This window comes from Triplophysa rosa, linkage group LG7, assembly GCF_024868665.1.
Source record: "Triplophysa rosa linkage group LG7, Trosa_1v2, whole genome shotgun sequence".
NCBI lineage: Eukaryota > Metazoa > Chordata > Actinopteri > Cypriniformes > Nemacheilidae > Triplophysa > Triplophysa rosa.
In genome coordinates, this window is record NC_079896.1 from 7,071,796 (window position 1) to 7,097,704 (window position 25,909).

Genomic DNA, 25,909 nt, shown 5'->3' on the forward strand with positions numbered 1-25,909 from the left:
TGTAACATTTGTAACGAAAATAACAAGATACACATGAAGGTGTGGTGACACAGGAAAATGAACAGTAGCTTACGGGTGTTAAACCAGTCCTTTGCATGTTGACACAATGATAAAAATGTACGTCACGTACACAAGTATCTTCCTAGTCTCTTTATGTAAAACTTATGTGAAGTTTAGCAATGACCATTCGGAACTGTCTCTACTCCTACAGTACAGTGTCACATTGAGGAGATCTTGAGCCCCAGCCATGAGTTTTTAAAACAGTTAGGCGCCAAAGACCCCTGCCAAAAACACAAACCACCTGCTCTCCCCCTAACTCACACACCAGAGAAAATTTATGGAAAATGACAGAGGTAGTGTTTAAGACAAACCGAACTCAAACCCGTAAAAACACAAGCTCAGAGCATGCCACATGCCTGACACCATACGACCACAATGAGGACATCAGTGATTTAAAGGAACAGTTAACACAAATATGTATATTCTGTTATTGTTTACACCCCCTCATGTTGTTTTAAATTGATATGACTTTTTCCTGTATGAAAAACAAACGTACAATTTCGGAAGGTTTGTGCTGCTGGTTATTTATTGACGTGTTTATTGGTATTTGACAGTGACTGTTTATTTTTACACTTTTGGGTGAACTATCTCTTTAAAGGTCCAGTGTGTAATTTTTTGAAGGATCTATTGACAGAAATGCATTATAATATACATAACTATGTCTTCAGAGGTGTATAAAGAGCTTACACAATGAAGCGTTGTTATTACCTTAAAATGAGCTATTTCTATCTACATACACCTCGGGTCTCCTTGCATATAATTCGCCATGTTCTGTTAGCCGTCGTAGTGTTTCGAACGGGAGGGGGAGGGGTGGAGTGAGCAGTTGGTTGCAATTCGCAACCTTGCCACTAGATTTCACTGACTGGACCTTTAAGAGGGACTAAAAACTTGCATTTGGATTCCTAGTAAGGCTTGGAAAACTTTCATCAGAAAAGTACTGTACTACAAAGATGACTATATATCAACTATTTTCAACACAATCTCATGGCAAAAGTGTAACTATTTTACGAGGTGGCTAATTTGTATTAAACCGTAAAATCTAGGGATGTAACGATTCACCATGACCTGGTTGAAAATCGATTATAATATGTGACGAGCCGGTTGAGATGTTATTTGAATCGCAATACATGTTTTGAACAGCAGCTGCCGCTGTGTTTACTGCAAACTTGGAGAATGTGGATATGCTGATATTTCTTAAATGTAAAAAATCCAAGAAAAGCACAGACAAAGTCTTAGTTTGTTTATATTAAAGAGACTTTTGTATTAAGCATTTTTATTTGATTTGGAATTTGTTTTAAACTTGCAGTTTAGTTTTGTTATTTGACATAAAATATATTTTTATTTTACAAAGAAATGTGCAGCATTTGAGAAATAATAAAAGGGCAGTTGTTTCATTTCTCAACTCATTTTTTCAAAAATAAATTGTGAATAAAATGTATAGTGAGATCAGTATCGGGAATCGCATCGCATCGTGAGCTGAGTGAATCGTTACATCCCTAGTAAAATCTCATGTGTACATTTTGGAAAATTTTGCTTTCGCTCCAGTGACCTTATGGTTAGGGGTGTGGTCTCAGTATTGCTTTTTTCTAGTAATCTTACAGTTTTGTGCGATTCACAACGTACAAATTCACATGAATTAGCCACGTAGTAAAATACTTACGAATTCCCATGAGATCAGGTTGACCATTTCTATAAACACAGATCATGAAAACAACTGGTACAACTTTCTACATTAAACAGTTTCATATTTCACAACAAAATTTTCTTCCCCAAATAAACTCCACAATCTGGTATAGTGTCTGGCTACAAAACCACCCGCAAAGCAAAAAAAAAGATAGTATCTTCATCAGAAATTAATTTTGGTGGGATTGTATTTTAACTGCTTAATTCCATTGTGTTAGTAGCATCACTTCGGATTAAAGCATCTGACGAACACATGAATGCGATTTTCAAAACACTAAAACAGACTGAAACCAAATCCTACATACAGTTCCAGTATAACAGTACATCCATATATTGGAACTACAAAAATCACTGGACTGAAGGAATTGTGACTCTCATGTAGCAGCGCTGAAAGAGGCAACAGGAATGCAGCAGGCCCTCACTGCCAAACCTTGACCTATTACATAACACGCTTCCTTTACTGACAACCTGATTTTGACAAGACTGAAAAGGACAGAGGACAAGCAGGAAGTCCTCACCCACCCTCCCCATTGCACCGTCCTCTACGTGAGGGGAAAGATTAAATGTTCAATTCTGGAGCTTAGCTACTTTTCGACTTGGAGCCTCTCTATTTAAATGCAAACAGGGCTGTGCGGCAGCTGAACAGCTTGGATGGAGGTGAGGTGCACGGCCCCCTGGTCCTTCTGGGGCCCTTGGCCAGGCACTCATCCGCTGGGTCCTAAAACTATTAACCAATAAGCGAGAAGCTAGAAAATCAGCTCACGACTCAAGGACCACAGATACTTTTAGATGTATGTATAAACTCTCTAATCGATACCAAGATTTAAGGAAAAGTATTAAAAAGAAACAGTCAATAGTTAGGAATAGGGCTCTGCCATGTAAACTGAGGGAACAAGGCCACTGGGAAACAGATTCTGTACACCCTAACTGGACTGAACACTGGACGGGTGTTGCTTTTGTCCGATGGATATCCATGTACAAGGCTTTGATTGAATATGAGTTGCTATGGCGATAGTCACTGTCCTCTCGTATTCAGAGTGAATAGGAAGGGCATTCTATGAATCACATAAGTGTGTGGTGCGCTGAGAAACCCTGCACAAACTATTAAGTGTACGAGCGTTTGTTTGTGTGCCGTAAGAGCATGAATCTTTGGGTCTGTAACACATTAACCTGTCATTTACATTCCAGCTGTGTGATGTATGGTCAGACGGGGTTCACAATCCAGTTTAAGAGCAGGTAGACCAATTCATAGTCCACATATGATGAAAGGACGAGGTTAACGCCAAAAGGAAAGCCAGACGCTCAGGCGCAGATGTTTCCCACTTGTATTGTAATTTCACAATAACAGGGAACTCAAAGACATTTTAAGAAAAAAAGCTAGCTTAAATTCAGATAGACAAGAAAACTGGTTATTCACGCACTCGCTGTTTCCACTTCAAAAAGAATCTAACACCTGATGAGATAAAGCCTGAAGCTGTTGACAGATACATATTGTGAACCGTTTATCTTGTTTTCTTTGTAAAGAGGAGAACCTGTAATTCATCGAGGTGAGAACACAACAGAAAGTTTCAGGGTTGAACAGACGTCTGGTTAAACCCATTTTATAGACGTCACATTTGCGCATACCACATATGCTCTCAATGTTTGGCATGACTAAAAAAAAACGTTAAGCCTGTAAAAAAACTAAAAAGACTAAGAAACCGGCATTAAAAGGGAAAAATATGGTTTTATTTTTGCTTGCACGTGAAATAATTTTAGAATAAACATTTTTATAAATGCACGGAAAACTCAAAGCCCGCACATTATAAACTCTCTCTGGCGTTAGGAAAAGCTCGAGCATTGCAAGTTCTCTTGCACGAAGAAATGCACGTTTGTTATATTAATTTGCAACATATATTGGCAAACAGCCAACTATCGTCTAAGGAATATGTCTGAGTATCATCGATCGTCAATCGGAACAATCCTATTTCAAACATACTACACTTGACAGATTTTCAGTGAGCAAAGTATTAAAAAGGATACTAACCCACTCAATGTTCTTCATTTCTTTCTTTATGTATTTCTTTCTTCATGTATGTTGGTAACCAAACAATGGCGGTACCCATTCCCTTGTATTGTATGGACACAAAACCAATGAAAGTCAATGGGTCCCGCCATTGTTCATTACCAACATTCTTTAAAGAGTAAGTAGCATGAGATCATGAAAATTACATTTCATGCAGTGTGTTATGTTGCCGTGTTTGAAAGTAAGCTGTCTGCCAAGTTGTAAGTCCGAAGGTGAATAAATAACAAAGTTATTGGCTTGTAAAAATGGGAGTCGACTCTGAATCATGCAAACAAGACATGAGCTAGTCCGAGTCTCTAACCGCCGCGTAGCCACGTCACTAGACATAGTCCCCGCCTACGTTTTGCTGGGACTGCCGCAAAAACTTCACTACTAGTCTCTCCTCCCCCAAAACACTGTCGCTCGTTCGTGATGCGTGTGTATCATGTCTAGAACCTGTGATCTACGTTGTGAAACTAAGTCCGTCTTATTTCAACTACCAAAGGAAGAACTTCTGAGGGAACAATGGTTACAATTCATTTTTCAAACGATACCAAAGGAGTATAACCCCAGGGTTTTACTGTGAGCGCATCATTTCACCGAAGATTGCTCCAATAATCTTGTCGCGTTCACTGCAGGATATGTGAAACGACTATCCTTGAAAGAGGGGGTAATACCAACCTTATTTGGACCTGTTAGCTCCACCGAATCACAACCTGTAAGTGTGAATATTTATTTTTGTCTTAACTTCAAGAAATATTTGTGTACCTTATGTCTGTGTTTAGCTAATGCATATAACGCTATCATTAGCATGTACCGTTATTTCTGGGGTATTACAGTTTGTTTATCTTGCTATTAACTCGGCTAATTTAATTGTTCAATCTATTAACTCTCAAAGTCGAGTACTATCTGTATTGTAATAACATCTGAAGATACGAACACCGTACACTGTATGCCGTGTCAACTAGTCCAAGTATAATACTGTTACAAGAGAATTGTAAATGTCCTTTTTCTTACTGGCATCTGCAGAAGGATCAATTAATTTTCCAAATACTTTCAACGTTTATGAACTTAATAGAATGTTTTATGAAATAATTTTTATGACATCCAACCACCTGTAAACCGTAATCCAGTAATGATGGTAGGCGTTCCATTTGTGACACATGATGAACGCGTTTGACCAATCACAACAGACTACACCATCTGACCAATCACATGACACTAGGCTAGCGGATAGGAGGGGACTAGACGGATGAATCGCGGAACGAATCATTTGCGAGTCAGACAAGAAGTATGGTAAGAATAACTGCCTATTATTACGACATAATAGTGTTTTTACACCTTGTATGTACATAAACTTGTTGTTGGACACTCCATAAACCAAAGTAGGACCTTAAAAATCATATGCTACTTACTCTTTAAAATATCTTCTTGTGTTGTCGTGCATAAGAACGAAAATCATACAGACTGACAAGAGGGTGAGTAAATGATGACATAATTTTCATTTTTGGGTGAACAATCACTTTAAAGCATTCAAGCTATATACATTTTACTTGCATTCCCTGGGAATCAAAGTCATGACCTTGACGTTGCTAGCCCCATCCCACATAGGTGTTCTACAATGACATTTCATAAAGTCTAAAGATATTCAGACCAATTATGGCCCTTATCACGCCATACTATGACGTCAACTCTTCATGGGACTAACAAATTATGAATCATCTCATCTCTGACACACAAATCAAACCAGGTCGCGATATCTCACAGCATAGCTGAAGCTGTTTAAATCTGCATTTCATTACTAGCTTCTTAAACAGCCCTAAAGAGACTCGACCTTCATAAACCAATCACAGCGCAGAACCGGCACTATACGCGTGCCGGTGAAATCCCCGATTAGGATGATAAACAGTACTTACAAGCTGTCAAGAGCGAATTAGCATAAACCCACCCACACCCTGGTCTTGCATTTCTTCCATGTGGAACGTCGGCTAATTAAACAAAAGCAAAGCTGACACATGTAGGCGCAAACTACATAATTAATGATAAAATTCACAAGAGCATTTCAAGCTGTCAGGATATGTACAGAAGAGGGTCAAATGCAAATATTGTATGATAAACATGCTACATATTGTAATCGACAATCATAATGCAGAATTGTAATTTGACAGGCAAGGGTTAACCAAAGCATTAAAATGACTACAATTATTATTAAAAAAAATTGGGAAACCAATTTAATGTTTCATATGATTTACTATGAGATGACACCCTTTAAAGGAATAGTTTAACTAAATTTCTCTCTTGCTCCAATCTCCTTTTTATCCTTTCAACCTCCATTCTTCCATAATTCATTCTTAAGACTTGAATTATTCAGACTATTTTTTGAACAGGCGAGCTTTTCAGCTCTTTTCCAGACTTTCCTCATCTTCCTTTTCGAACATTACGCAGGTGAAATGTTCTATGATGATTATACGTGCTGCTTTTCTTCACCAGCTGAATACTCGCTCAACATGGATCTCTCGGGTTTTATAGCAACATGTGGTTTTCAATAGGTGCCAGACAGACCGTGTTAAGAGTTGGGCGCTTTGTGTTAATAGCTTCAGAGCTGTTTCAACCCTCTGAACAATGGCATATCAGAACAGGTTACACTTGGTTCATGTTTAAATGTATTAGTACAAAATAAATCTGATTTTTACAGTGTATTAAATGGACAGTTCACCCAAAAATGAAAATTCTGTCATCATTTACTCATCCTCTTGACATTTCAAACCTGTATGATTCTCTTCTGAAGTACACAAAAGAAGATATTTTTAATGAAAGAATGTTGATAACTGAACAATGGCGGGACCCATTCACTTCTACTGTATGGACAAAAAACCAAGTCAATGGGTACCACTGTTGTTTGGTTACCAACATTCTTCAAAATATCTTCTTTTGTGTTCTGCAGAAGAGAGAAAGTCACACAGGTTTGAAATGACAAGATGTTGACTATATGATGACAGAATTTTCATTTTTGGGTGAACTATCCCTAATGTATATTAATTGGATCTCTCAAGTGATACTAAACAAATAAAAAAAATAGGCAGTAATACTGACTACGATCATCATTTACTTGTTTCTGTGCATGCAAGATGGGTTTTTCAGGAAATCGGGGTCTCGGCCTGCTAACTGAGCCCTAACATGGGACTGCGTCACAGAGGCCCATCTGGCCTTAACAAGCCACTCAGTGTCATTTGAAGCTTGCTGCTCATACTGGTCTTTCCAATGATAGACCAGTGCAGAAAATGCTCATTACTATTCCAGACTACTCCTCCCCTGTGGACATTAAGACCAGACTATAAGGCTACTGGCTATGGTGACCTTCCGAAGATCACAAAACAACAATGTCTACAGTACCAAACTGCTACCTAAAAGGATCTAAATGCAGCACAATGAATACTTTTATAAGAATAAGACGTTTTACTATATTACCAATACACTTAATAATAATAATGTTTGTACATAAACACACAAAAATCATCCTAATTCTGAAAAAAAATGATATCATTAAAATTAACATTAAGTTCAAAGCATTTTATTTCAGCTGGGAGGAGTGCTGTTCCACATTTTAATGTTAATAGCATTTGTTCAAGAAAAGAGGGGCCCGTATTATAGATCACAACAGTTATGTAAATGAAAGTATGGGAAGGGTCCCTTTATGCATGAGAGCCATGTGGCCTCCACAAACAGCCAGGGCCAAGACTCTCTTTGAACAAAAGCTACTCAAGCGAGAATCACATCAGACATTTGCTCATCCCTTAAACGTGGAAGGCCTCTTCAGCTCAATCCTGCCGCACATCCAGCATGCTTCAAGTACATTTAATCCCTGCTATTAATTTTACAATATACATAAGTATAAATCTGGAAAAGAGATCTAAATTGAACATAAATGCAAATTTCCGTAAATCTGGATCAACCAATGAATCCAGCTCTGATGTATACTCAAAACGCTTCGCACTAAAGGGTTACTATAAACCATTAATAGCTAATGACTAGAGAATCCAAGTTACCATTGACACCATTTTTTTCTGGGGTTTATTATTCACTCACCCTTTTATATAAGTGTCTTCAGCATCATTTATGGGGTTGTTTCTGCAACGCCCTTTCAGACCAAGCCTAGTGTATTTTCACGCACATATGCAGTCGACACTGGAGCTCTTAAAATGTTTTGTGAATGGAAATATTTGACAAAACATATACTAAGATTATTTAAATTAACCGAGAAGGGGAAAACATCAAGAAATAGGGAGAACAACACCAGATCACCAGAATGCGCTGCAAGCCTTGGACAGGATCTGCACGGACGCAGTTGGAGGTTATATTTATTGATGTTAGAAAAGCTCTTCGTACATTTGCCCTGTGCTTTAACTGACATTTGATCTGCTGAAAGGTCTGCTAAATTGTAAACAAAGGGGGAAGAAATTAACGGAGCTCGCTGGTCCACCCATCTGTGCAGAGTGCGTGACACTACAATACCTCATTCTACCCAGCAACAAAAACCCTTCTCGTTTTCCTCTAAAACACAATATATGCACAAATACTTCATGTGCAATAGCGGGAATGCGCAATGGAGCGAGGGTAACTGCTATAAAATATATTTGTCTACATAACACCATTCCTGTGGTTGCACGACACACCAGCAAAACAATCAAAGTTGGGCTGCTGATGTTGTTTTCTTTGGAAACATTTCTGACGTGCGGAAAGGACTACAAAGCGGCGAGGACATCCCCTGTATTACCGCACAACGACGTAACTTCGACCAAACTAACACAAAGTCGTACAACGCGGTAAAGATGGACTGCAAGACGACCAGGTCTCGATGCGCAAAAGCCAAACCAGTGCCATGTTGCGCGGACCTCTCTGCAGCTTTGTGGCTAAAACCGCGTCACAAAAAAAGTGATCTTGGCTTAGTGATGTTATGCATCGATCCAAACTTAAAAGCATCTACCAAGGCCATCTGAAACTCTCGGGTAAATCCCACATACCTTTCACTTGCGTTTCATACTCCGCAATGATCTCCTTATCTTTCTTCATCTTCGTTTGAGATGACATTGTTCTTGAGGTATTAATGTAGAATCCAGTGATATGTCGAGCCTTGCGCCAGAGCTCCTGGGTGTCAGTTTTGTTGCCTTTCGCCCCCTTCACCACTTCGATCAAAAGTGTCCCTTTATGCACATCGGTTGATAATCCTCAGAAAAGACCTCGCCCGAGCAAAAAAGCCAGTTTGAAAGCACCTCGGGCACACCTGCGCTTTCTTAGATCTACTCCCTTGCGTTTAGAAGAGCTGCCACACTCGGGGAGAGGCTGCAAGATCTGCCATCTAAAGAGAAGAGAAGGAAGAAAATGCAATTCCTGCCTACAAAAAGAGGACACTGTGTGGATGATGAGGCTTTATTTCTGTGCCCATGCCGTTCGTATTATCCTCAGGCACGCATGCTTCAGAGGAAGAGTTGAGATGGCATAATCTGTGCTTGCTTTTTGGCTCCGCAGCGTTAGAATCTCAGCAGTAGAGCAAAGAACAAAATTGCGCCCGAGCGTCGTATGTGACTCCTCCTATTGTACAATGCACTCGCTCGACCAATCCAATCTGTTCCATATGCACTCCTCCTAGGACACACACACACACACACACTCACACGCACACAACTAGCTACATCAGTGAAGACTTCTCACAAATGCAATTGTTTTCGTACTAAAATAATGACTTTTTCTTATTGCCTATGCTGTAAAGACGTATATGATTCAGCTGATTTATGTGCAATAGTTTACACAGATCCAAATGTCCTTTTTAATGTTTTTGTACATTAGGATATTTTAAAAATGTATCCCTGATATGCAATCCAAAGACACAAACACGAGGTGTTTCTTTTTTATAGCCAATTTGGTTGGCTGAAGCCTGAAGGCATTATTCATCAGACGCATTAGGGTTTCATTAGAGTTATTTTTCATAGATGTGACAGCTTTTAAATGAAATATGACAGCCTACACATAACTGATCGACGATAGCTGTGAAAACCGATTATTTTGTGGTTATAGTCAATACATGCAACACTTTCACAAAATGACTAGAGATATAAACAAACAGCACAAATAAGGGTTTTATACAAGTGAGTTAGATAGCTTAATGGAGTCGGAAAAGTATAAAACAAAGTTATTTGAGAAATTACGTAGTGGATTTCTTAAATTTGTCAGAAAAGGGGTAATAGTTGCCTCGATTATTGACAAGGGACACTCAGTAATTATTAAATCACACTCCATTCATTCCAAAAATATAAGTTCAAAAAGTCTAAAATAATAGTGGAATGTAGTTACCTTTGGTATGTTGCTAAGGGGAATAACAAAAAAGCACAGAGATTCAGTTCACACTTTATTTTGTTCTTTTTTTACTCAGTGGGTGTTTCATAAATGTTGTAAAATTTACATATTACTGTACATGTATATGCAGCATGCATTAAAATGCATTTGGAAGTTTTTTATGTCTTATTTTGTCTTATCTTATTTGTTTGATGTTCAATGTTCAATGTTTTGAAGTTCCGAGAACTAAGAAGGTGGTCTGACAGTTCCTGTCAATGAGATGCTTAAACCTGTGGTCTGGGAGACCCACATCATACAGTCTTTTTTTCATCTTATCATTGATCTTGCAGAGCAGAAGCTCTCAGTTAAATGGGTTGTGACCAGAGTGACTGTGCATGCATGTGTGGCAAAACTTGCAAAATTTTGCATGAACCATAATGTTCCTCAATGAATTCTTTAAAGGTCCAGTATGTGATTTTTTTTAAGTATTGACAGAAATGCAATATAATATACAAAACTATGTCTTCCGAGGTGTATAAAGACCTTACATAATGAAGTGTTATGTTGGTTCTACAGTAGCCCTAAATGGACAAACTACTCTACAGAACGTGTTTCGTATAAATATGTTATCTCCCACGTTTGCGTATCTTTACAACATCTGACAACATCTTAGTTCTGTGTCAGCCGCTGTAGTGGAGTGATCCGTCGGTTGGAATTCGCAACCTCACCACTAGATGCCGCTACATTTCATACACTGGACCTTTATGTTTACTTAAAAATGACAGATTTGTTTATTTTTTGCAAATGCTTTATGAGAATTGCATAACTCACCTGCTATGTTGTTACTCAGTACAGTATGAGCATGTGTGTGTATTCCTTCCGCACTGTGGTCTATTTGTAATTTGTCACTAATTTATTTCATATAAATAAACTAAAGTCAGACATTTCTGCAGCCGACCTCCACAAGAGTCTCGAGCGGTGTTTAATGTACAACAGTTGACCTTTTCAAAGAACACTTTCACCGGCTTACCGCAGGAATTTGTAATGCAATAGGCAAACAAAGCCAGATGTAAACATTTCTCTGAAAAACTCTTTTAAAACAGATTATGTTTGTGTGAACAAACATACAGTATGCAGAAGCCTTCACATGAGTTCAAAAGCTATGGAACAGCTCAATCATTAAATCATCTTTGATTATTCCAACAAAATGTATTTTTATCTTTAGCATCAAGGTGAGAAAATTCGAACTGCTTATTTCTCAGCTTGAACATGACGCTATAGGCATCGTGTGCTCTCTGTGCCAATCAGCTGTTATTGTGCGGCAGTGAGAGTCCCTACAGAGGCACAAGAATGCATCATACCCTTTTGTTCGTGGCAAAAAATTACCAAGCAATTTATCCAGCCCTGTGCCCCTCCTCTCTCCTCATCACGTCTAGGCATCTCAGGGGGCATTAGCCTGGGAAACTATGACTTCAGTGTTTTTCAGGGACAAAGCAGCATTGTGAGGTTCTTCTCAGTATTTCAGTTTGAAGAATTACTGAGTGAGAAAGAGAGCTTCCTTCAGGATGATCGGAACACCAGAATGAGACGCTGTTGAAAATATATATCCCGGAAAGAACTCTGTTTGGATGACTGCCATGCTTTTAGACAACTGAAGCTCATTTCCATTTGGATATGAATTGATTTTATTTCATCACATTTTGATTTTTTCATGTTGTTCAATTTAAACAATACTCAATTTACAAATGTTGCTCTATGTAAGCAGCTGCAGTGCAGTCAAGTGCATTTTTTACATTTTTCCAGCAAATACTTAGCATTTATTTATCATCCACATACGGGATTCAGCTGTATTGACCTACACACTTTTTGTCATTGTGCAATGAGACTTATAGCTTATTATCAAATTTTCAACAGGGGACAAAATACTATGTGACCCAGTTCGTGAAAACTACATAAATTTGTGATTTACTACACAAAATCATACATAATGAAAAGAACATTCTGTAAAAATCTAATCTTGATTTTGACTGTGTAAAGGCCAAATATTAAAATCATAATGAAATTAATGGTTGAAATTAAACTTGGATGCTCATTATCTCATTATTTTCACAGACTGGGTCAGATATTATTATATACTGTATTATATTGTATATATTATATTACATTTACAATTGAAGCATAACTTAAGAAAGCAGGAGGTATGCAGAAGACATGCTCTTATCTAAACAGTACTGATTTTGTGAAAGTTCTTAACTAGCGAGTCAACAAACAAATATGTTGAAAATCAGAAAAAACTGCAAGGTATGTTAAAGTAAAAAAAATCAGTCACCATTTCCTCACCCTCTTGTCATTTCAAACCTGTATGACTTTTTTCTGCAGAACACAAAAGAAGATATTTTGAAAAATGTTGGTAACCCAACAACAGCGGTACTTATTGACTTGCATTGGTTTTGTGTCCATGTATAGAAGTTAAAGAGATAGTTCACCCAAAAATGAAAATTCTTTCATGAATTACTCAACTTCAAGATGTTACAAATCTGTATATATTTTTTTGTTCTGTTGAGCATAAAGAAAGATATTTGGAAGAATGTTAGTAACTGAGATTCCTGGGGCACCATTGAAGACCATTAAAATGGATGTCTAATGTGCCCCCAAACTGTTTTTTTTCCTAAATTATTCAAAATATTTTCTTTTGTGTTCAACAGAACAAAAAAAGGATACAATATTTTTTCCTACTATGGTAGTCAAAGGTGCCCCAGAAATCTCAGTGGCTAACGTTCTTCCAAATATCTTTCTCTGCATGTGTTCAACCAAACAAAGAAATTTATACAGGTTTCATACAACTTGAGGTTGAGTAATTCATGAAAGAATTTTCATTTTTGGGTGAACTAGACCTTTAATGGGTAGGTACTGCTGTTGTTCGGTTTCCAACATTCTTCAAAATATCTTCTTTTGTGTTCTTCAAAGGAAAGAAAGTCATACAGGTTAGAAATGAAATACGGGGAGTAAATGATAATAGAATTAAATTTTTTGGGTGAACTATCATTTTCAGGGCAATATCCTTAACATGTACACCTGTAGAACTTAAAGAAATCAAAATACCGATTTTTAGCATTTTTTTATTACTTCTGTCTTATGTTGATGAATGTTGTGTCTAATGTAAGGTTCCGGAGGTATATGTTTTAAGGCTTTTGCCCTCCTCATTCATGGTGAATATTTTGTGTTGAAATACTTAGTACAGTCCTGTTGAACTGTTAGCTATTTTCAGTGTGCCTTGACAAACAATAGCATTATTTGCAGTTTCTTTAAATGTTAAATTGTCTGAGTTGAACTTTACAGCATCACATGCCACCAAACCAATACAAACTTACTTTTCCTGGCAGAGATCACCAGTTTCCCATAATTACACACACAGTGTGAGCCATTATCACAGAGTTAAAAAAATCTGGGTCTGATATATGCTGTATTCTGTTTTACTTTTATTTTTTACTCTTCTGGCTTATTTCTTCAGTTTCATACTTTTCCTTCCTCTTTTGCTTCTTTTCTTATATTCCCTTTTCCTTCTTTTCTTATATTCCCTTTTCCTTTTCTATATATATTTTTCACTTTTATTACCTCATCCATATTTTTAGATGGGGTGAGGGAGGGTCCATGGTGTCCATGCTGATTGTCAGACTGTGTTTTGTGGTAAACACAGGACTTGCAGTTGGAGTCATGTGCACTGGTGCTCACAAATAGACTGCGGCTACATACTGCAATCCCTGCAGCACACAGTAACAATCAGTCCCATCTGGCTGACAGCTCCAGTTCACCCTCCCCCACTCTATTCTCTTCTCACATGATCTCTGCAGCCTTCTCCCTTTCACTAAAGACTAGTTCAGACATATCACAAAGTCTTGTGGGAACTTCTGTCTTGAGGACCCCCAGTTTGAGGAACATTTTAAAACGTGTTCAATATTATCTTTCTATATATAAAATGCATTGTTATTGATAACAGTTTATAATATAGCAAGTTGTTTGTTGTTTTCATAACATAAAGCATCTTAGCAGGACCATTGTTATTCGCTAGTGTATTCTGTTTCTCATTCAGTGTTTTGCTTCAATACACCCATTTATATTTGTTTGAGGGTGATGTTGTCTTTTAATATATCATTGCATCAGTAAATTAAAGACTTTTTTAAATAAAAAGACTTCTTTAAATAAAGTTTATTAGCAGTATGTGAGCATTTAACTACTCCAAAATTGGAACTCTCTAAACATAAAGCAGTTGCGCCCTCTGGTGGTTATATCAGATCAACAGTTTTTAGGGAATTGCGCCACACAATTCTCCCAGTTTAATACGATCAATTTGAAATGTAACATGCGAATGATGTTGCTATATACATAAACATTATGGAAAATTGCATTACGTTTTTGTTGTAACACTTTATCACACGTACTGTCATCAAGATGCTTGTCGCGTTGATCTCTTAGAACTTTTATTTTGAAATCTGTCAGAACTTTCATTATGTAAGTGGTTTAAGTGTGAAGTGAACCTATGATCTGAAGCATGCGCTTCAATGCAGAGGATACTGTGTTTTTATTTCTATTAGAGTCCTTCTACTTCTAGTGTCATTTCTCAGATGTCGAATCAGCCCAAAATGTAAGGCATCCTCGAGTCACCTACCGTTCGCCACGATGACGTCAAAGACCATGTGGTTTCTCGGCCGATTAAAGCATCGACACAGGGGAGTTTCACAACTGAGCGTAAGTGGCTGGCTGACGCTCTTTGTATTTGGCCGTTGCTTTACAATAGTCGAATGACCCGATCGTGTGTGTTTCATGACAATTCATACAGAGTTTTGTGAGGTCTGCGTCATGTGCAGCAGAGGGCGCTGTTGCTCCTCCAGTAGATTCCAGTGTCACAGCAGAGCAGGCAGTCAGACTGTGGGCAGAACACTTCACACTGCACGGCATCTCTGAGCCCCTTCTGTCCAGTCACTACATCATAGCTCATGTACTTGGCAGAAAAACGGTGAGATTTCGGTTTTAGGTGCCTTACACACAGAACAATTTGATTTGGTATTATATCTTAACTTATATTAAGATCAGCCAGATGTTTTGTTATGGGTAGTTGACAAATAAACTGCACATGTCATGTACACTATGGTGTGACAGCAAAAATAAAAAATAAAAATGAAGATAAACCTCTCTTATGTTATTTTATACTCTTCATATAAATATTAATACAATGAAGTAATATATTATTAACAGTTTGTTTTCTAGATTTTTAGTACACACGGTGCAGTGTATTTGTAACCTACCCATATGTTTTTTTATCAAGTCAGGTTATTGTAATTGTTTGTTATAAAAATATGTCTTTTGTTACATATGTTGTGTACAGAATCAATCAATTCTTCCCTCTCCTTTTCTCCATCAGAAATATTTCTCTTTTCTTGTAACTCACTTTCCTTGTCTCTCCTTCATTAAAGTTGGATGGGGTGGACAGGAGACAGCTGAAAGACCCACTGACTGACACACAGAGAGGGAGCGTGTGGAAACTATGCACTAAACGTCTAACAAGGTATTACATATACATTTTTTTTTTTGCTACAACAAGCTAGAAGTAGATTGTTGTTTTTTGGTCCGTCTCACAAATCACATAAGAAATTATTAGATTCCAAGGCATCCACACGGTGAAGATTGAAAGCCTGTATCTTTAAAGTCAATACTAGCCGAAGAGTTTTTATTTAATCTTTAAGATATAAATTCCTTGATTTTTTTTGATTGACAAGGCTGTCAGCGAACTTTCAAATTGGCCCGGTTGGCAGCAATATCAGACCTACTCGAAATCTCAGAATAGCCTTTAAATGTACTTTTCTTAGCCACTTTGCTGGGTATAAGTAGCTGATTCATGAAAAGTGTGTAAATATAAGGGTTTTCTATAAAATTCATCTAATAATAAAAAAATTATATCATATCAGAGAAGAGTGACAGTCTTGTGTGTGTGTGTGTGTGTGTGTGTGTGTGTGTGTGTGCGTGTGTGTGTGTGTGTGTGTGTGTGTGCACGCGTGTGTGTGTGTGTTAGTATGCCAATACAGTATGTGATAGAGGAGTGGGACTTCAGAGATCTTACCTTGAAGATGAAGCCCCCAGTGTTCATACCCCGTCCTGAGACAGAGGTGACAAACAATTTTACACTTCACACAATTTTACAACCACTCAGGTTCTATAAACATGTGTCTCATTCAGATTTGACTCATTCTGTGAGATTTTATAAGTATTATGGGTGGGGGCATAACCTTTTAACAAGTATTTTCTCAGTTAAGTAAAATCAGTTTTTTATTTCAATATTTTGCAATAGGAAGGCTTGGCATTTGAGTAGGTCATTATTTACATGTATATAAGAAACACAAAGATTACCTGTTTTATGGAATGACACACTTATCATCACTAATCAGAATTTTGCAACAAACTGTGAATGGACTTCAAATGAATGTCACTTTTTGTATAAACACAGACTGTGTGTTTAAAAACATATCTTTCCGTTTGGGCTACTGGGTCTTAGGAGCGTATGCTGTATGTGTGTATGTTTTTGTAGGAGCTGGTTGGTCTGGTTCTAGAAAACCTCCGGTTAATACGAGGGGAGTCCTACGGGACTGATTTACAATGTCTAGAATTTGGCTGTGGATCTGGAGCCATCTCGCTCAGTTTACTACACAGCATTCCACAGGTTAACACTCCCTGCCTGTCCCTCCTAATTATTTATCTTGCTGTTCTTAGTAATGTACCGTGTCATCCATTACATGTGTACCCATAATTCTTTAAGCTCAGGGTATTTGCGTTGGACCAAAGCCAGGCAGCAGTTTGTCTTACGATGGAAAATGCCAACAGGTGATTGCCTGCACCGCTCGGCACAGACTTCTGTCTATATTCAGATGATTGATTATTATCTTTTAATACACATTTGTGACAATATTCTCTGTTTTTGTATGTTTCAGATTGGGTTTACAGGACAGACTAGAAGTTCAGCATTTAGATGTGATGGGCGGTAAGAGTGTCACTTCTTAGGAATAGATTTGTTATTTGCCCTGTCTACTTAATCATTCTTGTGGTTTTAGTGACAATAGAAATGAGAATTAATTTCAGAGGTGGAGCATGTTATTACTTTAATGATCCGGAAGACAATAATTATTTCTTTGAAATGAATGAATCATGCACAATAAGACCAGGGCCAGTATTCACAAAACATTTTATCTCAACACTAAGAGTTCTCCTTAATAGTTTTCAGTTAAGAGTTTCCACTTAAAACCTATTCACAACGCTGCTGAGAGCAACTTTTACTAAGGAACAGAAAGAAATCTTAAGCTAAGAAAAAGGGTGGGGTTGACGTCGTTGCTATGGATGATATCAGCGTGCTTACTGACTATGACCACAGATTGGCTGATAGAGGATGGGTCTCTGTCAGTCATTTAATTATAGAAATACTAATGAGGTCTCATGCTGACATTTTTAAATTAATATCTTAAAATAAAAATGTAGTCATAGTTAAATAAAATATTTTTATATATAATTATTGCTGTATTCAAATTAAGATTATAACATATACACTAAATTACTAATTCAACAAGTGAAGAGTTCATTTACAAAAACAGATAACTCCAAGTTTTTATTGTGCATTTCTATGAATATCAATCAAACCGTTTGTTTTTATTGTTTTTTATTAAGAAACAATAACTTGTAACAGCTAATAAATACAACAAATCACAATAAACATACGATAACACAATAAACAACATGATTTTTGAATTATTTTTAAAAAAGAGTTATCTTTTGCAAATAAACTATATGTTCATATAAAGTATATGTTCAGCTAATTGTAAGCATTTTGCCTGTCTCATAAACAGTTAGCAGATATTAGTAGTCTTTATGGTTAAGCTCATTGTCATGAAATCTTTCTAAAATGTTTACGTTTCAACTGCCGGTGTTACAGCCATTTTCGGATTGTTGTGAGTTGGTCTTAGTGACTTGGAGTCCTCTTCACTACTCCTAACTTCTCACAGGTTTAGCAGCTAGTTTTAGCGCTAAAACGCTTTGTGAAATACTCTTAGCACATAAATGTAGGAGTTCTAAAATTAGGATAGACACGCCCAGAGTTTCTCTTAAATCAGTAAGTAAGGAGCTACTTTTAGCCTTAAAGGTCTCCTCAGACGAGCACTTTCAACAAGTTGGTATGATTTATTAGGGTCTTCATGAAATGTCTGGAACATATTTTGTTTAAAAACACTCAATAGCTGTGTAAACAAAACCCGTCTTGCCTCGTCAAAAACAGCTATGCTCACAGCAACCCGTTTTGGTGCATGTCTCTTTCACTGATAATGAGTTACAGCGAAGCCCACCCCCCTTCTGTCCGGCGTGTCAACACAACACACGTGTAGTACTGCCATGGCAATGGTTTAGCTAAATGATATTTCCTGAATTCCTCTGCGGTTAGTTTCATCTTAAACGTCTCAAATCATTCGTCCGGAGACAAAAAAATCAGTCGCAGCAAACAGCGCATCCTAATGCGCTTACGTTGTGCGTGTATGCTTACCTAAAATCCACGGAATCCACTTCAGATCTCAGCGGTATTACATGGATTTTAGCGCTTGTCATTGACAAGTTATAACGTTACACACACAACGTGAGAGCTAGTTTGCTGTGACAGATTTTTCAGCCTAAGCACGAATGATTTGAGACGTTTAAAACGAAACTAACCCCAGTGTTCGCCCCTGTTCATTAGCAAAACAAACAGCTTGCGGCAGCTGAACATTTTAACGCACATAATGTATTAACATTCATACAGCTTAACTCCAAGTGTCCATCTGCACTTACATACAGTAAGTTTAACACTGGCTTTGAATGTTCTATTTGAAGTGATTCGCGCAAAACAAGCAGGTTTTTACTAATGGTTTCTGATGGATTTCCACTAAAAATAAAATGGATCCACTTCTGTCTCTTCCTAGGTTTGGACTCTGTGCAGCGACTACATTGCATGTTGTCCACTAACTTTAGCCATGGCGTCACGTACACCGCTGTTGCTTGTGAAAACAACAATGGCGGAGTGCAGTGGGTGGAACTGTGTAGATTAAGGGGCGGTAACATAATCAAATCCGCTTTGGACGTCACAATCGGAGCGAAATCTGAACGGCTCGATTTTTCTCATGCTTGCAGGGAAAGGCACACCAAAACAAACTTACTGGGTTCTTATTTTTCACATTTTCTGGGTTGCTAGATGCACCGGGCACCCGATTATAGCACTTAAACACAGAAAAAGTGGGGTTTTCATCTGATGTCTCCTTTAAGATGTTTTGTGAATACGGGCCCAGAAATGTGTGTTTCAGGAAAATAAATAAGTTGCATTTTGACTTTATGTTGACTTCAAAATCAGCTCAGGATTACACTAATCTCATTTTGTTTATTTTTATTCAGGTTTTATGTGTTTATTCATGTGTTTGTTGTTAGTACATTTGGTGGAGAGATTATTATTATAATTGATACAAATGACAAATCTTTAAAAAGCCACATAAAGGTTCAGGAAGGAAGGGCAGCAGATGAAAATACACTAAGGACAAAGGTTCTTATTACAAAGTTATTCATTAGAAGTTCCATTCTAATTAATAGGTTTGGCTCTTCCAGTAATTTCATTTAGGACCTTAATGCATACAATGGTGTTCTGTTTTCAACGTTGTGGAAACAGTTTGGGCAGGGCCATTTTCTATTCCATGAAGACAATGAGACTAGGCATGAAGAAGCAAGGCTCACAAATAAATGGTTTCTGGTCTCCTCAAAACTCAAACCTGACTTCAACTGATATTGGTTGTATTGGTTAAATACAGAATGTAATGCATCCTGTGAGACAAGACCCTCTTATTCCAAGGAATAGTTCACCTGTCCACCCTCATGTCCTTCCAAACCTGCATGACTCCTTTTCTCTCCAGAACACAAAAGAAGATATTTTAAAGAACGCTGGTAACCAAACAACTCTGTCCCCCAATGACTTCCATTGTATGGACACAAAACCACTGAGACATTTCTGACATCCTGACATTCTGTTCCAAGGATGAAAGAGTCATACAGGTTTTGAACAACATGAGGGTGAGTTCAGCTCAAATCCTACAGAGGTCTCCGAGGCGGTGACGTGGAAATGTTTAGCTAATTCCAGGGATTTATTGGGCTTTTCCTGTTACAGCGTGTGCTTCTCTTTCCACTAGACAGCATAAATGTCAGATTTGTAACTGCGGTGGAGTGACCTACCTGCATTCTGTCATTATCTGAACTGATAGACGCATTTTCCCTTAACTGCTGCACTTCACTGGTTGTGTAAATGGAAGTAGTTAGACAGAAATGTTAGTTCTAAGGATGTTTAAGTGTTGTTTTTATTGAGCCTAGAAAGCAGGAACAGGTCATTTTCAGAGTTTTATGGATGATTAACACATTTGTTTGAAAGTTGATAGTGTTTTAAAGAACCAGTCCATTTTATACGCCATATTGCATAATACATAATTATATATTGCATAGTTATATACTAGTACCACCATATGCTGTAGGCTTGCATATGGTATTATCTCTTAATTCAGATATAAACCTAATTCTCTTGACACCTTATGGACATCAAAATAGATTTTTATAATTATTTTTAATTTGGGCTGTCAAATGATTCATTGTGATTAATCGCATCCAGAATAAAAGTTTGTGTTTACATAATATTTATCTGTTTACTGTGCATATTAATTTTGTATTTATTAACACATAAATGCATATATTTAAGAAATATATGAAATAAAAATGACTTTGTAAATATAAATAAATACATCTAAATATTTCCTATATATATATATATATATATGTGTATATACATATATAATTATGTGTGTGTATGATACATGTATAATTGTGTGTGTGTGTTCATGTTTGTATATCCTGGTGGGGACCGAAACCTGAATGCACACCAACACATGGGGACTCGTGTCACCGTGGGGACCAAAATTGAGGTCATCATGGGCACAAAAGCTTAGAAATTGTACAGAACAATATTTTTTAAAAATCTAAAAATGCAAAAAGTTTTCTATGATCTTTAGGTTTAGGGGTTAGGTTAGGGGTAGGGGATAAAATATACAGTTTGTACAGTATACAACTCATTACGCCTATGGACTGTCCCCACGGAGATAATAAACCAGACATGTGTGTGCGTGTATGTATATGATACATGTATAATTGTGTGTGTGTGTATACTGTATATATATATATATATATGCATATTAATAAAACATATGGTAACACTTTACAATAAGGTGCTATTTGTTAGCAATTAGTTTATGCATTAGCTAACATAAACTGACAAGGAACAATACTTCTACAGCATTTATTAATATTAATACATGTTAATGTCAGCATTTACTAATACATTATTAAAATCAAACGTTGTCACTGTTAACATTAGTTAATGCACCATGAACTCACATGAATATCTGTATTGACATGAACTAACATTGACAAGGATTAATAAATGATGACAAATTAAATTGTTCATTGTTAGCTAATGTTTGCTAATGCATTTACTATTGTATATACTATTGTAATAGCACCTTATTGTAAAGTGTTACCAAACATATATTATGTAAACACAAACTTTATTTTGGTTGCGATTAATCGTTTGACAGCCCTATTTTTAATATCATTGGTTGGCTTTGAATTCATATAAAATTCCCTATTTAGTATTTTCTGTCTGTTCTACTTTGGTCATATATTCACAGCTGTGGAATTGTTGAAGTTTTATATAAGACATGTGTTTTCTATTCCTAGATACAGATGCACTACTAAGCAAATGCGGCCCTGTCCACTTTCTAGTCAGCAACCCCCCCTACCTGCTCACTCAGGAGATGCAGTCTTTGCAAACGGAGATACTCAGGTTTGACACCTCAATACAGTTTTAACCTTTGATGTGTTTGTCTGATTCCATCATGTAACCATTTAACCCGGCCTGACCCTTTTTCTGGAAGGTTTGAAGACCACGCGGCATTGGACGGGGGTTTGGACGGCTTGTCTGTGATTCGCTCAATTCTGGTTTTAGCCTCTAAGCTCTTAATAGAGAGAGGGTAAGAAAGAATGTGTTTGTGTTCGTCCGTAGCCATAATATGTGGTCTGGCAGTGTGTTGGGGTTTCTTTGAATATTCTCTCGTGAAAGTGTCTTTTTAGACAAACGCAGCTCAAACAGTGTGGTGTAATCTCTCTAAGAGGCTTTACCGGCATATCTTAAATGCTTCAGGGAATCCAGCGCTTCACAGTTCTCTGTAGTTTACTAGATAACAGTTTTCCAGGGACCAGGGCCCGTATTCTTAAAGCTTCTAAGAATCCTCTAAGCTCTTAATTTAGCTTAAAAACGTCTACGTAGGAGTCTTAACTTAAAAGTGATTCAGGATCAATCTGAGAGCAACTCTGAGCAAGGAAAAGACAAAAACTTTTATCTTAGTGAGGAAGCGGGGCTGACCCCGTTCCTATGTCTTTTGAAGACTGTGATTGGTTGGTTGGCCAAGAAGAAAAAAAAGAGCGCTTTTATAGGGTCATTAGTTTGAATATGCACATGTCATTTTTTTCTGTTTTACCGTACTCACGCACACACACATATATTCTTTATTTTTTTATTTACCATGCTGTTAATGTCAACGTATTGATAGAAAATGAGCAGTGACACAATAAGTTTCTGTAAGAGCTGTAATTGTTTGTGTGATCACTATAGAAGGTTGTGACAGAACCGAATCATCTCTGCTGCAGAGCTGCATTTCTCCAGTTTCTAAATATGTTAATGTAGTGATTACTTCTATTTCTGGCGCTATGGCATTTCTGCGCTGTCTTGGAGATGTTAGCGTGTCTCTAATAGGATCGGTCACAAACATCTAATGTGTTGTGTCTTATTAACTCACTGTCATTCAATTCAATGTGATTTAATGTTATAGCGCGTTTACAATTTGCATTGCATCAAAGCAGCTATACAAGAAAACCACGTTAAACCAAAGTTGAACACGCACAAAAACAATGATAAACCTTTAAAGTAATATGGAAATTGACATGCATTGCAACACATTTCTTCTCACTTTTTTTGTTTCGTCCATTTTCTCTGCTGCTAAAGAAACTCTTAAGTCTCTTAAAAGTCCTCCTCGCTGCTCCTAAAATTTTGGACCTTAAGATCTCTTTTAAGGGTTAAGATGCTTTATGAATTACTTTTTTCTTTACTAGGATCTTTTCTGTAATTCTAAGGGGAAACGCCCACATGTCTAAGAATTTTCTTAGAATTTTGTCAATAGGAGCAACTCTTTGCGTTAGGTTTTTCATGAATACGGGCCCTGATTTTTTTCTCTGTACTGCTCCACACCCTCATCTCTCCCAAGACACAAATACACGTACGCACAATAATGAAAAACATAATGAGTGTTTGTTTGGTAATTACAGTTGAAAAACCAGGCTTGAGTTACATGCTCATACAATGACAAATTCAAGAAATATTTAATTGAGTAACAATAAACTTGGGTTTAGCACTGAGAGTACTGCACGTTTTCTTTCACCTTGTAACTGTACGTCTCGTAACTCTTATAGTGGTCTGGATACTGTTTCGGATTTCTGTCCACAGATTTGTTTCGTTGCAGAAAGGACACATGCTACCCTTTCGTAGATACAGAGAACCTCGGTCGAATGTGGCTATCCTAGCATTAGTTTTCACATTTTTCTGTTTTGGACACTATTCTTCATTACTAATGGCTTGTTAAGGTTGTTAACATGGTAGGACATCCTTGTGACCCGCCCTTTTCCTCTCCATCTCTTTTGATGGCCCAGGCGTGTTTACATCGAGGTTGCCCCATGTCATCCTCCGGTCATTCGGCAGATGATAGAGGAGATGATGCCGGGGTTACTTTATCTGGAAACCCGCTGTGACCTCACTAACAGGTCAGAATGTTATGCAATGTAGCTTGTGATTTTATAAAAAAAATTGGAATTTTTCATTGTCATGTCGTCAAGTTCCAAAACTGGAAATAAATATGAAAAGGCAGGGTAATAGATTTAATAGTTTTTGCGCTGAGAATGTTTTGCGATCTCTCGTGAACAAGAGCACTCACTGTTTGTGCGTGAACGCAAATATGTTCGCAGGAGAATGCAAAATATTCTTGGGTGAATATATATTCTTGCGAGGGAATGCAAAAGCTTTCAAATTTATTTTTCCGTCCCTCCTCATATATTTTTTTTATCCATCATGTGCCTTCCAATAACAAAAGGTTAAAATGTTTTAATTTTTTTAAATAATACAAAACTTTCATTTTTTTATCTATTAAAAATACAAAAGAGATCATAAAAAGTCCTTAGTTTCAAACAACATAGATTGTAACAAAATTGTCAGTTTTAGGTGAATTGTGCACCATGAATTGTGGGATAGTTCACCAAAAAATTAAACATTTGTCATTTACTCACCACCTTTAGTCATTTCAAACCTGTTACTTTCAAAACCTTACTTTCTTTCTTCTACAAAACACAAAAGAAGATATTTTGAAGAAAGTTGATTACCGAACAGCGCCGGCACTCAAAACCAATGCAAGTGGGTGCTGGTTAACAACATTCTTCAAAATATCTTCTTTTGTGTTCTGCAGAAGAAAGTCATACAGGTTTGAAATGACAAGAGGGTGAGTAAATGATGAGCGAATTTTCATTTTAGGCTGAACTATCACTTTAATATAACATTTTGATTTATCTTTATATATATAGGCCTATGTGTAGATCATTAAAACACAAACTACATTTCAAAAACCACTAAGTGTCTTTATCAGGACACCACATTTCGCACACATTTCATACCAAAAAAAACCAAGCTGAGGAGAAAGACTCGTGATGAAACTCGGTAGTGTGAGCAACTATAACACCCTTTTATCTCTAGGTGTCAAGTCAGCAGCATTACATGTTTACATTACACCTTTTCTGTTTTACAGGCCACGATTCTGCATTATACAGAGGAGAGCGTGACAAAAACAAAGGACAAAGACATTAGGAAAGAGCAGAGATGAATGGTTAAAGGGTGGATAAATAAAACAAGAACAGAAATATTACATTAATAAGCAGAGATTCTATCATTAGGAATTGCCAGTATTAGTGGCCTTTACCAAATTGTTGATTTGGTAAACACCTGGCTGTCCCGCCAGCTCCCAGCATGCACTGCTTTTCGAAGAATTAAGAACCTGCCGGCCCTACTGAGAAACCTCCTCCTGAAATCCGGCAACTGTGCGGTTCTGTTTGTTCAACCTAGTGTTGTTTTTTACGTTTGCGCGCGTTTTAATTGGTAAGCGTACGTGTGGTTGTGGTGAGATTGCATTGATTGCGAGTATGCTCTCAGCGTGCAAGTGTCAGTGTGCAGTAGGCTGAAGGTAATTATTGAGGCCTTTTCTAAGAACTCCCCCTCCCAGTCGCGCACTAGTCTCTCCCTAGAAGTAATGCGCTCGTTCTGCGAAACAGCTGGCCCAGTGCCGCCAGCACGCTTACTCAGCTAGCCCACAAATACAGACAAACAGACAACCTGACATGCCCCGCCAAGATAATGTATGAAAGTGCACACAATAGCTGTCTGTTGTAGTCTATGAATGAGTGACACAGAATTACATGCACACATGTTGTTGTTTTCAGTCCTGTTGTTTAATAAAAAATGTTTTTCTTGATTATTTCTGTAGACTTTTTGTAGACTTCTTTTGATTAAATTTGTTGTTTACTTTGTTAAATAAATTCAGGATCATTGTGTTG

General features: G+C 37.3%; 2 protein-coding genes across 5 annotated transcripts in view; one reads left to right on the plus strand and one right to left on the minus strand.

Moving 5' to 3' along the window:
* srgap3 (SLIT-ROBO Rho GTPase activating protein 3) overlaps nt 1-9,374 on the minus strand; it is an 82,083-nt gene extending 72,709 nt beyond the window's left edge. For all 3 annotated transcript variants that reach the window (XR_008963227.1, XM_057337453.1, XM_057337452.1), the window contains exon 1: nt 8,809-9,374. Coding sequence is in view for 2 of the 3 variants with exons in the window: in XM_057337453.1 (XP_057193436.1) it covers nt 8,809-8,875 (67 nt within the window). In the remaining variant the exon portion in view is untranslated. The remainder of the gene's footprint in view (nt 1-8,808) is intronic.
* A 5,260-nt stretch (nt 9,375-14,634) lies between these two features.
* Nucleotides 14,635-25,890, plus strand: hemk1 (HemK methyltransferase family member 1). 2 transcript variants are annotated; one of them, XM_057338910.1, is made up of 11 exons: nt 14,635-14,863; nt 14,955-15,131; nt 15,589-15,680; nt 16,185-16,278; nt 16,698-16,829; nt 16,926-16,990; nt 17,098-17,147; nt 21,947-22,046; nt 22,138-22,233; nt 23,966-24,076; nt 25,108-25,890. In XM_057338910.1, exons 1-11 carry the CDS (start codon nt 14,795-14,797, stop codon nt 25,139-25,141), a joined length of 1,020 nt encoding a protein of 339 aa, XP_057194893.1. In that variant the 5' UTR covers nt 14,635-14,794; the 3' UTR covers nt 25,142-25,890. The 2 variants fall into 2 exon arrangements, with proteins under 2 accessions (XP_057194893.1, XP_057194892.1); XM_057338909.1 differs by having other exon boundaries at nt 21,941-22,046; nt 25,108-25,888.
* The last annotated feature ends 19 nt before the right edge of the window (nt 25,891-25,909 follow it).

Bases quoted from the DNA above. Each gene is read 5' to 3' on its own strand.
- hemk1 (XM_057338909.1), top strand. From the start codon at position 14,795: ATGACGTCAAAGACCATGTGGTTTCTCGGCCGATTAAAGCATCGACAC. The intron at 16,830-16,925 runs GTTAACACTCCC...TAATTCTTTAAG, and splicing joins TACTACACAGCATTCCACAG to CTCAGGGTATTTGCGTTGGA. The intron at 24,077-25,107 runs GTCAGAATGTTA...TCTGTTTTACAG, and splicing joins CGCTGTGACCTCACTAACAG to GCCACGATTCTGCATTATAC.